The sequence below is a fragment of the Gobio gobio genome (genome assembly GCF_949357685.1).
Source record: "Gobio gobio genome assembly, chromosome: 24".
NCBI lineage: Eukaryota > Metazoa > Chordata > Actinopteri > Cypriniformes > Gobionidae > Gobio > Gobio gobio.
The window spans coordinates 30787565-30805115 of NC_137120.1; the positions used below are offsets into that span (position 1 = coordinate 30787565).

Here is a 17551-nt window from a genome sequence, read left to right on the forward strand (position 1 = left end):
CCAGCAACCAGAACTCCTTAGCAATTGCCCAGAACATTCTATATACTACCCAGAACTCCCCAGCAATCGCCCCGAACTCCACAGCGACCAGAACTCCTTAACAATTGCCCAGAACATTCTATATACTACCCAGAACTCCCCAGCAATCGCCCAAAAACTCCCCAGCAATCGCACCGAACTCCACAGCAACCAGAACTCCTTAACAATTGCCCAGAACATTCTATATACTACCCAGAACTCCCCAGCAATCGCCCCAAACACCCCAGCAATCGCCCCCGAACTCCCCAGCAACCAGAACTCCTTAGCAATTGCCCAGAACATTCTATCTACTACCCAGAACTCCCCAGCAATCGCCCCCGAACTCCCCAGCAACCAAAACTTCTTAGCAATTGCCCAGAACATTCTATATACTACCCAGAACTCCCCAGCAATCGCCCCGAACTCCCCAGCAACCAGAACTCCTTAGCAATTGCCCAGAACATTCTATATACTACCCAGAACTCCCCAGCAATCGCCCCCGAACTCCCCAGCAACCAGAACTCCTTAGCAATTGCCCAGAACATTCTATCTACTACCCAGAACTCCCCAGCAATCGCCCCCGAACTCCCCAGCAACCAAAACTCCTTAGCAATCGCCCAGAACATTCTATATACTACCCAGAACTCCCCAGCAATTGCCCCGGGCTCCCCAGCAATCGCCCTGAACTCCTTAGCAATCGCCCCGAACTCCCCAGCAATCGCCCCGAACTCCTTAGCAATTGCCCCGAACTCCCCAGCAATCGCACCGAACTCCTTAGCAATTGGCCCCGAACTCCCCAGCAATCGCCCCGAACTCCTTAGCAATCCGCCCGAACTCCCCAGCAATCGCCCCTAACTCCCCAGCAAGCGCCCCAAACTCCTTAGCAATCCGCCCGAACTCCCCAGCAATCGCCCCTAACTCCTTAGCAATCGGCCCGAACACCCCAGCAACCAGAACTCCTTAGCAATTGCCCAGAACATTCTATATACTACCCAGAACTCCCCAGCAAATCGCCCCAAACACCCTTGCAATCGCCCAGAACTCCCCAGCAATCTACAAGAACCTTGCAGCCACCTAGAACAACCTAGCAACAAGGTGGTGGGTTTTGCAAACGTAAAATACAAATGTAAAAAAAAAAAAAATCGTGTCTATATCTCAAACTGTCAGCAACTGACATGAAATACAGTTTGAAGCATCAGTTGTTATTAACAACTAGCATTCCCTTTAGAAAGTTTATTATACAACACATGTAAATCAGTTTACAAACAGGAGTTAAAGAAACACATTTTCAGCATTTTACTGTACCCGTGACCTAATATACCAATTACAGAAACATCTTTGAGAGTGATCATGATTCAAACATCACATCAATCATTTGATCAGTTGGATTCAGCTACTGTCCTCAACATTAAAATATGCCAACATGCACTGATCTACGACCAGCCACACAGACAAAGCTGAGGTCTAACAAAGACAACGTAAGAATTAAACTGGTTTTCCAAGGACTACAGTCTTGAGTGGACCAAACAACATTTGTGTGTGGTCTCAAGGGTCTTACTAGAACCAAAAGGCTTTACAAATTTTAAAGAGAGGATAGTCATAAACGGCCGTGTGGAAATGTCTTTTACAGCAGCTATAAAAGCGCGGCGGCTCGTCTGCTCATCCTAAGAGGCTGCTAATCGATCAATAAACATTAGCAGTGGCTAATCCACCATCCCAGTGGAGAACAACACAGGCAGACGATTGACGACAAGCAACAGGTCTAACTGCCATCCGTCTGGTACAGTTCACAGAAGGTTAATTTGGTGAGATTGAAAAGAGTTATTAACAAGTATGTGAAATGGCATGTGAACAGATCTAATTTTAAATGGATCTGAAGTATCTATTGTAAAGGTTTGTGTCCTCAACCAGATGCTTTTGTACAATCAAAGACATGGGGGACCCAAACGTTGGTGCACGTCGAATGTTCATCCAAGAACTTTTCATTCCCAATGGCATATACCTCTTCCGTCTGTTTTCACCCATAGCACTGCAGTGACCAATCAGAGAGTCTGAACCAGCACTGGGAAGAGCAGGGACAAGTGTTCAGCTCCTTTGATGGGGAGTTTGTGTGTGGTGTAATAGTGGATCACTTCAGGGATGGTTTCAAACGGAGGGCTGTTCTGGCCCAGGATATAGCGGCCATCTTTGGACTGGCTGAACTTCATGTGCATGAAACCCTGGCAGCTCCTGAAAAAGAACATGCAAAACCACCATTATTCTTAGAGCATTTAGATCAACAAAATAAACCTGAAAATGCTTTCTACTTTGCTGTTCTATGAAAAGCAAGCCTAAAATTAAATAAATTCTTCCGCCCCCAAATAAAATACTTTACTCGGCAAAAAAATAATCATGGTAATACAACAGTTTTTTGATACTACTATGATACCAAGCCAGTATTGAGGTATTTTTTAAAGTTCTTAACAGTAACATGGTATATAAATACGGTAATCAAACCATCGTATTATACCATCGTTGAACCATGCTACTCTGTTTTTAAAGATCTGTAATAGAGACGACAACAAACTATATTCCAATCATTTTATCATAATGGCTTGCATCATACAAAACCAGTCATAAGTCGAAACAGCCAAGAATACATTGTATGGGTCAAAATGATAAATTTTTCTTTTAAGCCAAAAATCATTAGGATATTAAAGGTGGGGTAAGTGCTCTCTGGTAAGCGATGTTGATATTTCAAATCGTGTTCAAGTGACGTGCACTGAGCGCTCTCTTCTTGCTGCCATCAGTTGACACGCCCCTTACTTCTGATTGGCTACAAGTTTGTTTTGGTACTCGGCCCGAGACACTTTTATAAAGCATTTTTGATACAACACTTACCCCACCTTTAAGTAAAGATCATGTTCCATGAAGACATTTTGTACATTTCCTACTGTAAATATATGAAAAATGTATTATTAGTAATATGCGTTGCTAAGAACTTCATTTGGACAACTTTAAAAGGCGATTTTCACAATATTTCGTTTTTTTTGCACCCTTCGATTCCAGATTTTCAAATATCTCGGCCAAATATTGTCCTATCCTAACAAACCATACATCAATGGAAAGCTTATTTATTCAGATGACGTATAAATTTAACGTATAAAAAATCGACCCTTATGACTGGTTTTGTGGTCCAGGGCCACATATTCCAATCATTTTATCGTGATTTGAAAGCTTTAATATAACATGATCCCTAGGTGGGGCTGTGAATCTCGTATTTGGGTCACCGGTGAACAAAAGACTACCCACAATATATAGGACAATCTGAGTGATGTACAAGAATAACTAGTGTTAACATTATTCTAGACCTCCCCTTTAAGACGGCTCAGTCCAAACTGCTGGATTTCTATGTATAGAAACAGGAAGCAATTGTTTAGTTTGAGGCTGTCATACTGTACTCTACAATTCACCTTAATAAGTGTGAATGAGCATCTTTCTAACGCTAACGCTGTAGCAGCACATTGAAATTCAAGACTTGATGTGTTCAAGGAGATTGTCGTCTCCAAAAAGGTATTATCTACCAGGTACGTGACGAACAGACTCACTTATAGAAGGATTTGGGCTCAAGATAGAGCCTGTGAATCTCAATGGCGGCTCGTTCAAAGCTCTCGATGCTGAGTCGCTGTCACTTTGATTTGGATCAGACCTCAAAGGCCGTTGGCGTACAGCATTATGACATCAGACAGCGCCGTTCATTCATTCATTCCCACAGTTGTGAGATGCTGTTGTACGAATGTGGTTTGGAAAAAAATACGATTTCATGCGAACAAAGTCTCAGCATGTTGTCGAACGTGCTCTGGAGTGTTTTTGCTCACGACTTATGAAGTGTGCGCTTGCATTACAAGTCGTGTGATTACTGAGTGTGTTCAGGTGTGTGAAAGGCCTCCCCGCTTGTGTCTGCGGCTTTCTGCGGGTCATTCATATTCATTAACGCCGGCAGGAGCAGCTTTGTGAACTGAAGAGCTGTTCACCTGCCTGATTACAGCTCGGGGAGAATAAAAGAAAGAAAGAAGAAAGAGCAGGGAGAACAGGGCTTCTGGATCAAGACGGTAATTAGAGCTGCGAGATTTGACCAGATAAGCACTATCGCTCTAGCTGATAGCCTATCGAAAAGCACATCAGTGTGCAAATGAGGCAGGGCCGTTTTGGCCGAGGAGGAAAGGGAGAAAATTAAATCAAAATAAAATGATTATAAAACAAATTAGAAAAAATTATATTTTGTAATGCGAGATAAAAGAGCGGATAAACACATGACTCAAAATTTTGTGATTGGCTAAAAAAGGTGATTATTAATAATTGTAGCCAAACAACAGTTAATAGTAATATCACATACCTGGTGATCACATAAAATATGCTCCATTACTAGTTATTGTTTAAACAATAAAATAAAAAAACTGACTTTCAATAAATAGTGTTTTTAATTATAATAAATATTATAAAAATGTAGGAAAATGTAAGGCATGTATACATAAAATACACATTTTATACAAAAAAAATTGTATTTACACAAAAGTATTTTTATATTATAAAAATGAAGGTGTTTACTATAAAGTATACAGTATATAAAATAAACAACAAAATTTAAAAAAAGTAATATTATATTACAAATGTAAGGTATACAAATATAAAATGCACAAAATTATATTATATTTAAAATAAAGGAAATTAATTTTAAGGTATACACGCACCTTATTAGTATTCACACAATTTTATATTATATTACATTATATTATTCAGCTATTCAGATTAACTTCTAATGGGTGGGAAAAAATAATTGTAGGTGAGAATGAAGAACAAAAACAACTAAGATGCAGACAACTAGACACAAATGAAGCAAAACACAAGGCAATTAGCACAAATGGGGTAATGGGGATGAGATTTGCTCATTTCATTTAACGGTAATGGAGGGAATGGAGAAATAAAATGTGTTGGAGGGAGGAGGCGGTGCAGTGCTGTACCTCAGAGAGAGGGAGTAGTCCAAGCGACTGGTCTCGCTGTTTCGCACCAAATAACTGCACTCCTTACACAGGGTCAGCAGAGACTCAGCCTCCGAGCGCGACAGAGAGCCGTGATACCATCTGAAGGACAGCAGGATGTGATATCAAAACCATGGTGTTTACAAATCAAAGGCTATCCAGTACTTAGCACTTTTCATTCTCATTTCACAGGCAAAGAGGTCAGCAAATCAGAACAAAAGTCATTAACGTATAAAAGTCTTAAAGTGGCCCTATTATGCTATTTTAAAGGTTCCTAATTTAGTTTTGGACGTCTCTTATTGTAAGTTTACATGCAGCCAAAGTCAAAAAACACACATTGCAGTATCACCTCTTTTCTCACAGTGTCTGAAACGATGTCTGAATTGGTCTACTCTGCTCTGATTGGTGAGATGGCCCAGTCTGTTGTGATTGGTCTACTCTGCTCTGATTGGTGAGATGGCCCAGTCTGTTGTGATTGGTCTACTCTGATCTGATTGGTGAGATGGCCCAGTCTGTTGTGATTGGTCTACTCTGCTCTGATTGGTCAGATGGCCCAGACTGTTGTGATTGGTCTTCTCTTTTCTGATTGGTGAGATGGCCCAGTGTGTTGTGATTGGTCTACTCTGTTCTGATTGGTGAGATGGCCCAGTCTGTTGTGATTGGTCTACTCTGCTCTGATTGGTGAAATGGCCCAGTCTGTTGTGATTGGTCTACTCTGCTCTGATTGGTCAGATGGCCCAGTCTGTTGTGATTGGTCTACTCTGTTCTGATTGGTCAGATGGCCCAGTCAGTTGTGATTGGTCTACTCTGCTCTGATTGGTCAGATGGCCCAGTCTGTTGTGATTGGTCTACTCTGTTCTTATTGGGGAGATGGCCGAGTCTTTTGTGATTGGTCTACTCTGCTCTGATTGGTGAGATGGCCCAGTCTGTTGTGATTGGTCTACTCTGTTTTGATTGGTGACATGGCCCAGTCTGTTGTGATTGGTCTACTCTGTTCTTATTGGTGAGATGGCCGAGTCTGTTGTGATTGGTCTACTCTGCTCTGATTGGTGAGATGGCCCAGTCAGTTGTGATTGGTCTACTCTGCTCTGATTGGTCACATGGCCCAGTACGTTGTGATTGGTCTACTGCTTACAGTGTGTGTCGGAAACATATCTGAATTTAAGCTCCAGAGGTATCCTCAGCATTTTATACACACTGATACGAACAGCATCCAGCAGCCATATCACCCTGTAGCCCAAGACTGGTTTCCCACTGAAGCTAAGCAGGGCTGAGCCTGGTCAGTCCCTGGATGGGAGACCAACTGGGAAAACTAGGTTGCTGCTGGTAGAGGTGTTAGTGAGGCCAGCAGGGGGTGCTCACCCTGTGGTCTCTGTGGGTCCTAACACCCCAGTATAGTGATGGGGACACTATACTGTAACAAGCACCGTCCTTCGGATGAGACGTTAAACCGAGGTCCCGACTCTCTGTGGTCATTAAAAATCCCAGGATGTCCTTCGATAAAGAGTAGGGGTGTAACCCCGGCATCCTGGCCAAATTTGCCCACTGGCCCCTGTCCATCATGGCCTCCTAATCATCCCCATATATCATCACTCTGTCTCCTCTCCACCAATAAGCTGGTGTGTGGTGGGCGTTCTGGCGCAAAATGGCTGCCGTCGCATCATCCAGGTGGATGCTGAACATTGGTGGTGGTTGAGGAGATTCCCCCTTCTATGTAAAGCACTTTGAGTGCCTAGAAAAGCGCTATATAAATGTAACAAATTATTATTATTATTATTATTATTACGAACGGAAATAATTATGTCAGTTTTACAATATCAATTAGAGCCTGAGTCTTCAACCTTTGGAAGTGCGTGCTTTGGGATTTGCTTTGGCAGAGCAGAAAACAGTGTCTTCTCCACATGTCAACAACACAAACCAAACTCTTCCAGTCTCAGCTACAACTGCAGTATTTGAGGGAGGTTCAAAGTAGATGTTGATCGTGGGCAGCCAATGAAGACCACAGGCTGGGATTATGCAAATTTGTTACAAACCTACCTAGGTTCGAGCAGGAATTACAGACTCGTTTCAGGCAGATCAGAATTGGTTCTTTCTTTTAGGAGACAAGAACTCCATTCACCATGCACTTTGATCTTTCAAACTTTGTAGACCTTCAACATTCACAGACAGGTTGTTCAATTCTAAGGGTCCACAGGGAAAATGTTCTTTAAAAGGTGCAGTGTGCACTATTTATGAGGCTCTATTGACAGAAGTGCAATATAACATGCATAACTATGTTTTCAGTGGTGTATAAAGACCTTACATAAAGAACCGTTATGTTTTTATTACCTTAGAAAGGGCCATTTCTATCTACATACACCGCGGGTCCCCTTACAGTGAAATCACCATTTTACGTCATGTTTCTACAGTAGCCCTGAACGGACAAACTTCTCTACAGAGTGCTAGTCTCGGACAATTACATTTTTGTTCTGTGTCGGCCACCGCAGCTTCTCTATGTGCTTCGAAAGGAAGGGGTGAGTGGTGGGTGATTGCAATTCACAACCTCACCGCTAAATGCCGCTAAAATTTACACAATGCACCTTTAAAAAACTAAATTACCACTGCTTTTGGTGCATTACAAATGTGTGGAATATAACACCTGTAAATGTTTTGAGCGCGAGCGTGCATGTTTGTGACTGTCGTGACATATCCCCCGTGAGACCCCAGCAGCTGTCTGACTGAGGTTGATGTGTCGGGGGAATTCTGTATCCTGAACAGCTGACTAATTTGAAGCAATATTTTGGCCACACTTGGCTGCACTTTCTAATGGAGTAACCATGCACAGAGCTGTCATAAATCATATTCTCAAAGCCATAAAATAATAACATGCTATGTTGACACTCCCAAAGGCCCGAGACGTCACACTGAGACCTTGAAGATAGTATCTTGAAAATGTCAAAAGTGTGAATTCAGTCACCATTTACTCACCCTCATGTCGTTTCCAACCCGTATGACATTTTATTTTATCCTTTTGAAAAGGTCTCATGGTTTTGGAAAAAAATATTCTTCGAAATATCTTTTGATGTTCCACAGAAGAAAGAAAGTACATCAAATTCTGGAATGACATGAGGGTCAGCAAATCACAAGATGCATTACAGAAATTGCGGCGCTTTTTTTTTTTTTTAAGCTCAGCTTAGCTGTCTCTCGTCCTCTCTCAATTTTTTCTTCAAACCTCTAATGGTTTGTGGCGGCGTGTTGGACGTACACTTGTTTCTCCAGGGGAAGGTTGGGATCCACTCTCTCCCCGACCATGGAATGAGGATCGCTGGGCTTGCGTAGCTTCATGCTGCCTGTGGTCTGCAGAGGCCTGGAACACCTCAGGCGCTCTGTGGGGGAACAGGAACGGTCCCACTCTGCACCCTCAAACTGCACTATATTAAAAGGACATCGAGAGAGACAATTCAACATCAAACAGCAGTAAAAAAGTGATTAAAGATACTTGTTTGAAAAACCAAAGCACGGTAGGTTTTCTATCACTGGGTCCTAACCAGGAATGATGCAACAAACTGACAATTGATAAAACTCTTTCATGTTAGTCTCAGTTTTATGGTTCAAATGATGTATGTGGTTCGTGGCGTATAGCGAATGCAACAGTTGTCCGATAAAAATTTTTGTTGCTCATTGGTTGCATTATGCCTGGTTAAGACAGTCAAAAAAATTGTGGATATGCAGAGCAGGAGGAGCCTAAACCAGGGCAACAAGGAATAATAAAACAGGAGGGTTGTAGGAAATTAAGGTCACATTTATAATGCAAACATACCAGGGTTCAGAGCCAAATGATATAATGTGGAAAGAGACCACTGATCATAGAAGGGGTTAAATCGAACTGAAGTTCAGATCAAACAATCAAACCAAGTGTGAAAACTAGGGATGCACAATTCATCGGTACGTTATTGGTAATCAGCTGATATTTTTAAAAATCGCATATTTTTACATTTAAATTATCGCGTACAGTTAAAAGGCGTACTTTACCGCTAGCTAAATGGGCTTTACCAGACTAGAGAAAACAGAAAAAAAGGCTGTTGTCTTCCCTTTTGCCAAATAGGTAGGAAAACTTCCAGTAACAACACCCATTCTGCACTGGGCATGTTGCCGTCCAAGTCCACTCCCACCAGTCTGTTATAGAGACAGAGCGACACACGTCATAATCTGAAAACCATGCCCACCGGGGTGGGTACAATCCATCCCTCTCCATTGACTTTGTATTGCATGAAGCTGCCTCCTTTTTCTTTCTGACTTATAACAAAAACAGAACATTGCCTAAAAGCTGCCGTGTGACTAGGTGTACAGCAAACAAGCTAAAAAACACAGAACTAAGGCAATTGAGACAGAGCGCAATGTGTCATATTACCCTGAGAACTACGCCCACTGGAGGGGAATGTAATCGACAACGATATGCTAAAAATAAAATTAAAATCATTCTTTATTTTTAACCATGTCAAAGGATTATTTCACCACCCTATGTGAACCTAAGACAAAATGTTTACTGCGCACATAGGCATACTGAGTGTCAGGATCTAACAATTTACCCAGTCTTCCTGCTGATGCTTCACGTCTTATTGCCTGTCTCCACTTTTGTCTCTTTAAAGACTGGCTTTTACGGTTCGGTAGCTTATAAAAACGTAATTCTGGGTTTTTTAGCTTGTTTGCTTTACACCCTGTCACACAGAAGCTTTTAGGCATTGTTCTGTCTTTTATTAGAAGCAAGAAATGACAAGGAGGCAGCTTCACACAACACAAAGTCAATGGAGAGGGTTGGGTTGGGTTTGAACCCGGTGGGCGTGGCTCTGTCTCAATGAATATGCTTGACCAGGGTATAAATACCAAATTTTTTAAAAGTAGGAAATACTTCTTGGCAAACTTTTAGTCAACGGTGTCGACTTGTATTGTTTCCGGGTGCAAGAATTCAAAGTTTTAGTTTTAAGTTGCTTTTGGTTTCCAGTGAAGGATCCAGCATGTTGTAGGTAGCAGCTAAAGGCTGCAAAGAATTAATTATGGACCCAATGACAGACAATGTGAAAAACCTTTTTGTAGTCAACGTTTCAAACCGGATGACAACAAACATTGTTTTAGTCCAAACGGATTCTAAAAGAAACTGCCGTTCTGTAAGTTCCGTTCAACCTGGAAGTACAATCTGTAGTTTTCACAAAAGCCCCGGAGATGTCATAACTCCAAAATGTATCATCCGACAGACTTTTGCTGACAAATAAATGTGAATTTCTCAGTCCAAGTAACACAGAGAACGAGTAAACATTGTTCATTTACATATACTATTTACTATTAAAGTGTAAACCAATTTTCAACCTGTTTTGAATTGTTACACTGTTAAATGTAGTCTTTCACAAATCTTAAAATGAATATCCATTTTTCATACTGTACATTATAACGTTGTGATATCTAAATTCACTTGTCGCATTTAAAACAATTGATTTTTCAAATATCGGCTTATCTGTATCAGACAGTGTTATTTGAGTATTTAGTATTTACTTACTAGTATAATATTTAGTAATATTTTGAAATAGTTTTCATTTTTAAATCAACTTAGATTTTGGTTATTTTGTTATGCGTTTTATCATTTGTATTAGTTTTGTAGTATTTTTTTAATATTTTCATTTAGCTTTATCTTTATTTCAGTTGTAATTAGTGTGGTTTTATCCAAAATAAAAGTGTGTGTACATAATAAGTACTGTGTATAATATATATATATATATATATATATATGTGTGTGTATGTATGTATGTATGTATGTATGTATGTATGTATGTATGTATGTATGTATGTATGTATGTATGTATGTATGTATGTATGTATGTATGTATGTATGTATGTATGTATGTATGTATGTATGTATGTATGTATGTATGTATGTATGTATGCATGTACATACATACACACAAAATTATACGCAGTACACACACGCATACATTATGTAAACACAAACATTTGGATGCGATTAATCGATTTGACAACACTCTTAATATTTTTAGTACATTTAAGTTTTTTTAAGTTTACATTTCTCATCTAGGACTTCTATTTTAGTTTATTTCAGCTTCATTTCAATTAACGAAAACTATTTTTAATAGTTTCAGTTAACGATTACAACATTGGCATCAGTAGGATTTTAGTATTGGTGCATCCCCAGTGAAAACATGACTTGAGGACAGATCTGACCTCATGCACTCATCACATGCTACCGTGATGAAAGCAGCACTGAGCGGGAGTGACTTAAATCAAATGGGAAGCAAACGGGAGGTTCCTAGCAATACAGTGACTCAGCGGCTCGGGAGATGCAGTGGGGAGGAGGGGTCAAAGTTCACCTTGCTCGCCACAGATGGGCTCCTCCTCCAGCTGTCCGACCGGAGGAGGCCATGGCAGCTCGGTCAGATCTTTCATATCTATGTCGGCACAGAGCGAGTAATGCAGACAGTGAAAGACAGAGAGAGAATGGTGAGAAACAGAGAAAAGAGACACAATCCACCGATGTCAGTGTTCAAGCATTGCTTATCAGGCAGGAAATGCAATGTGAGCTGACTCAACATCTAATTACAATCTCAATCCCATAAATCTTGTTAACACCACATGTAAACACACTCAAACAGAGGCCATTGTGACATTTAAGCTAGAGATACTCATTTCAGTCACATTGGCTGCTTGCGAATTCCCATACTTTCACAATATATGAACTTTAATTTAGTGAGGAACATTTCATTGAGATTAAACAGTAAAAGGTCTGGTCTATAATTAATCTTATTCTCATATTATTTTAACCGTTTAGCTATTAGCTATTTAGCATAGGTTAAAACTCAAATTCCATATTTAAGCATCTCGATCGCAGTCCCAACTCACATACTTGCATGGGGCATACAAGCACATCACACTCTCAAACAGGATTACAAGATGAAGAATAGGCCAAAGGGGAGGTGTGTGACATCTTTATAAACAGACCACCATCCGACACTTCCACCCCCTTCATCGCGCCCCTTCGAAAAAGAACACGACGGGGTGATGTTTGGAAAAAGAAACAGGCGGGCCCATACGTCCCCCCGCTGACTGGTGAATTATTGAAGACAGAATGTCACAGACTCTTTCGCCCCACTCTCTGTGCATTATTGATGCCTGGCGTGGTACAATGGTCCCATCTGGAGAACCAGAATCAGAGCGTGGACCCGCTAATGCTTCTGCACACCCGCCTAACCCTGAAAACAATCCACCAATAATTTGGATAATTTCACAAATAAATTCTTAATGAACCAACTAAAGACAAACTCGACTACACACCTCAAGACTCAAGATTAAAATTGTTATACACACACACACACACACACACACACTACTGAATAATGATCCTATATTTAAATAATAATAATATTATATTTAATATTAAAATCAAGGAATATAGAGTTAACAAAATTTTACATTTACAAAAATATACATAAAAATGATGTAATATATTCGTAATTTTCAACATATCTAGTTATAATCATACATTGATATTATTCAAGAATATTAATAAATAAAACTAAAAGCCAACAAAAATGACATGTATATAACAAAAATCAAGGATTATGCAATTCATAAATTATACGTCTAAATACAATAAATGAATATACTATATATAATGTAAATATTTTAATATACTTGTATATATTTTATGTAGTATTTTTTAAATATATATATATATATATACACACACACAAAGTTGCTAGCCACTCAGTATATTCACTGGCCACAATTTTAACATTGTTTTTTTATATCAACTCATAATTTCACTCTAAGACCGGACACACGGATCCATTATACTGTCTGTTACACATGCGTTTTCTTTCTCAACTGTTTACATTCACTTAAAATATAACTGACTGTTTACGTGAACTCGCCAAGACTAGCATTTTGACATTATTTTGTGTGTATTTGACTATTTAAGCGCAATAAGCAGCGAAAACAAACTCAATTTAGTACTGAGAGGCGGCTTTATGTGCGCGCAAATTCGCACAAATTCTGTGGGAATGAGTAAAATTATGTGCAATACGCGCAATCCCACGCCAATATTTAAGTCCTGTAACACCAACAAGATTCATATACGCCTAATGGATCTCACAGACCTCGTTCTCTAGCTCCATAGACCTACAGGTGCATAACTCTCTGCTCTGGTTTGAGACCTCTCTGGCCCTTCACAGTATGACTCTAATGCTCTACATTAACCGTCCCATCACTCCTGCGGTTCCAGCATGCCTGTCAGACCCAGTCAGGCTGACAAAGGGCAGCGCATCAGTGCCTGTTAGCCGCTGTCCTGCAAAAAACCCACACCGAAGAGCGCCAGCCACTCGCCACAAAGGTCATCTCTGGGCTACAATACATCACACTGGGACAGATGGCCACACCATTCGTACATCATTACTACTAAAACACAAGGCTATAGAGAGATGTGTCCGTGGCTAGAAATGTGCAGAGACGGCATATTACTCTAAGTGCGAGAGGCCCATCTGGAATAATGAAAGCCTCATTTGAGCATCTCATAAAAAGAAACGATATTACATCACTTGAAAACTGTGATTAAGTCTCAATTTACACAACAGATGTTATTACCGAAGGTGCAAACAAACTCTTAATGCGCTTTATGCTTTGGTAGCATTTTATGTGCGCTGTTCATCTAGAGGATTTTTTTTCTTGGTATCTGGATTCAATTAACATGGTGGGTCATCTAACATGCACAGATTTTACTGCTAATGGTGACAATTAAGGCTGGGGGATGCAGCTAAATAAATCTCAACATTTTCCAGGCATTTTACGATCAATATACTGCATTTCTCAATATTTACTGTAAATGTCTGGTTAAAAAAATAAAGGCATCCAAGGATATACATAAATATTTAAATCCATCATGTCTGCAAATTATATTATAAAATATTTTACATATACATAATATATTTTAAATATTGCCGAAAGTTTTGGGACTTTACGTGAACACGAACTTTCATGACATCCTATTCTTAATCCGTAGGGTTTAATATGCAGTTGGCCCACCCATTGCAGCTGTAACAGCTTCAACTCTTCTGGCAAGGCTTTCCACAAGGTTTAGGAGTGTGTTTATGGGAATTTTTGACCGTTCTTCAAGAAGCGCATTTGTAAGGTCAGGCACTGATGTTGGACGAGAAGGCCTGTCTTGCAGTCTCCACTCTAATTCATCCCAAAAGTGTTCGGGTTGAGGTCAGGACTCACTCATCCGTGTCTTTATGGACCTTGCTTTGTGCACTGGTGCATAGTTATGTTGGGAGCATGAAATTGTCCAAAATGTCTTGGTATGCTGAAGCATTAAGAGTTCCTTTCACTGGAACTAAGAGGCCAAGTCCAACTCCTGAAAAACAACCCCACACCATAATCCCCCCTCCCCCATGCAGCTGCTCAGCAATGGAAACCCATTCCATGAAGCTCTCTATACACTGTTCTTGAGCTAATCTGAAGGCCACAAGAAGTTTGGAGGTCTGCAGCTATTGACTCTGCAACCCGCTCTGTGATTTTACATGGCCTACCACTTCATGGCTGAGTCGCTGTTGTTCCCAATTGGTTCCACTTTGTCATTATACCACTAACAGTTGACCGTGGAATATTTAGTAGTGAGGAAATTTCGCATATGGACTTATTGCACAGGTGGCAACCTATCACGGTACTTGAATTCACAGAGCTCCTGAGAGCGACCCATTCTTTCACAAATGTTTGTAGAAGCGTCTGCATGCCTAGGTGCTTGATTTTATACACCTGTGGCCATGGAAGTGATTGGAACCGCTAAATTCAATGATTTGGAGGGGTGTCCCAATACTTGTGGCAATATAGTGCTATATATACAGTATGATGTTATCAATATATGAAAAACTAAACTACATATCTACCTACACACACACACACACACACACACACACGTGTAGATAAACATTAAATATTGCCTGATATACACCAATCAAAAATAACATTATGAGAGGTGAAGTGAATAATACTGATTATCTCTTCATCATGGCACCTGTTATGCCGAGTTCACACTGCATGATTTTAGCTCGCAGACAGGTTTCGCGAAATCGCCGACAAATTCCCGAAATAATAGGCAAAATGGTGCTTGTTCACGTGAGTAACAATCACGCAGTGTGAATTATCAATTGGGATTGCAAGCTTTTCCTTGTCACATCTCAACTTTGTTTGGTTGTGAAACATAGTTTGCGGACCGGGCAGAGTTGTCGGCGATTCTTCATATTGTGAAGTCATGCAGTGCGTTAGAAGCAGGAAAAATGGGCAAGCGTAAGGATTTGAGCGAGTTCGGCAAGGGTCGTGATGGCTAGGCGACTGGGTCAGAGCATCTCCAAAACTGCAGCTCTTGTGGGGTGTTCCCGGTCTGCAGTGGTCAGTATCTATCAAAAGTGGTCCAAGGAAGGAACAGTGGTGAAGCTACTGTAGCTCAAATTGCTCAAGTTAATGCATATTTCTGATAGAAATGTGTCAGAATACATAGTGCATCACAGTTTATTGCATATGGGGCTGCATAGCCGCAGACCAGTCAGGTTGCCCATGCTGACCCCTGACCCACCACTGAAAGAGCTAACAATGGTCACATGAGCAACAGAACTGGACCACGGAGCAATGGAAGAAAGTGGTCTGGTCTGATGGATCATGTTTTCTTTTACATTACGTGGATGGCCAGGTGTGCATGCGTGGCACTAGGATGCACTATGGGAAGGTGGTGTAGGATTGAAAATAAATCAAAAGATATGATATAAAATGAACAAAGACAGTTGCTTTACTGTTTCAACCCCATCTTTCTTACCACAAGGGCCATTTGGCACTTCTAAATAGTGGTGTTGATAGAACTCAAGGCCTTTAGGCCAAGATGTGTGAACCACTGTAGGCAAACCACCTTTACAGAGGAAAGCCGCTGGAGGCAGTGTGATGCGCTGGGCAATGTTCTGCAAGGAACCTTGGGTCCTGCCATCCATGTGGATGTTAATTTGACATGTACCACCTACCTAAGCATTGTTGCAATTTTATGGAAACAGTATTATCTGGTGCTGTGGCCTCTTTCAGCAGGATAATGTGCACTGCCGCTAAGCAAAAATGGTTCAGGAATGGTTTGAGGAGCACAACAATGAGTTTGAGGTGTTGACTTGGCCTCCAAATTACCCAGATCTCATCCAATCGAGCATCTGTGGGATGTGCTGAACAAACAAGTCCCCACCTCGCAACTTATAGGACCTTAAGGGGTCTAGTGGAGTCTATGTCTCGACGGGTCAGGGCTGTTTTGGCAGCATAAGGGGGACCAACACAATATTAGGAAAGTGGTCATAATGCTATGCCTGATCGGTGTATATACAAACCATTAACAGTGTTTTTTAACATTATACACTGTCGCCAAAATGATATGATCAGACATATGATAATCAAAAAATATTTTGTACCTCACCCTAATGTAGTAAAATATGAGAAAATTGAGAAAATTCTATTTACCACACAGAGACCGTAATAATGGTCACAAAGACAAATAAAGCTAATGTGCAATTTACCTCACTTATTGTTCACGTAATTACCGGAAAACAGTGCTGCGAAAATCCCATTTCTCCCCTTTCATTACATTCATCCTTTTCTGCTCCACTGTCTGAGCTTTTTATCTTCTGTAAACCACTTACCGCTCTCTTTCCTCTCTCGCTTACATTTTTCCTCCTAAGTGAGATGATATTCCCTCTTCCATCCCCCTCCCGCATGTATTTCTCCCTCTCCTGCCTCAGTGTATTTGCGCTAGAGCGAGTTACCAGGACATGCCTTTTCATTACTGTCACAAAGAGAAAAAGAGAGAGAAAGAGAGGGAAATAAATTGATATAGGAGCCATTCTCGCTTCCCTCGGGCTTGCTTACAGCGGCTTGACAGACCCAGGACACGCGAGCCACCACTTTCTCTCTCAATTTCACACACACACAAACCATGTTCCCTCAGCAGGACATTCAGCCAGACCAAATCCTCCGCACAACTGATCCAGTTGCACTTCGGTTTGGACAGAAGCCCTTCTTAAAAAAAGTGTGGGAGAAGTTTTAAAGGAGACACATTCGAAAATAAGTCTATTATACATTGTGCACAATTCCACAAGATTCCTTTAAACCTCAAAAGCAACTCAAGAACACATACAAGCCAACAAACAACCTTGATGGACGAAATGACAGACAGCTAGGCCAGCGTTCACATCCTCTACTGGTGTGACTGGATGATCTACAGTCGGTGGCGTGCTGTTGAATGCATCTCTGTGGTTGATTAGCGTGGTAATGAGTGCAGAGAGGCTTGAGGGACGTGCCGGGCAGCCGTGTGGCTTAAGTGATTGTGGTAATTGAGTGGATAGTGACAGCTTTGCAATGGCCTAATTAAGACTCGCTGGACTGCGGCCAAGATTTTACCGTCATCCTCACACTTTTAACAACCGAACCGAGACGGAAAACGGAGCTGAAAT

At 40.9% G+C, this 17551-nt stretch overlaps 1 protein-coding gene across 2 annotated transcripts in view; it reads right to left on the reverse strand.

Annotated features, from left to right (window-relative positions):
- Positions 1 to 1219: 1219 nt before the first annotated feature.
- shdb (Src homology 2 domain containing transforming protein D, b) overlaps positions 1220 to 17551 on the reverse strand; it is a 33752-nt gene continuing 17420 nt past the window's right edge. The window contains exons 5-8 of one of the 2 annotated variants that reach the window (XM_079807631.1): positions 11393 to 11470; positions 8281 to 8446; positions 5019 to 5138; positions 1220 to 2247 (exon numbers count right to left, since the gene is read on the reverse strand). In XM_079807631.1, the coding sequence (XP_079663757.1) occupies positions 2061 to 2247; positions 5019 to 5138; positions 8281 to 8446; positions 11393 to 11470 (551 nt within the window). In that variant the 3' untranslated portion in view covers positions 1220 to 2060. The remainder of the gene's footprint in view (positions 2248 to 5018; positions 5139 to 8280; positions 8447 to 11392; positions 11471 to 17551) is intronic. The other variant, XM_079807632.1, reaches the window with a different exon arrangement.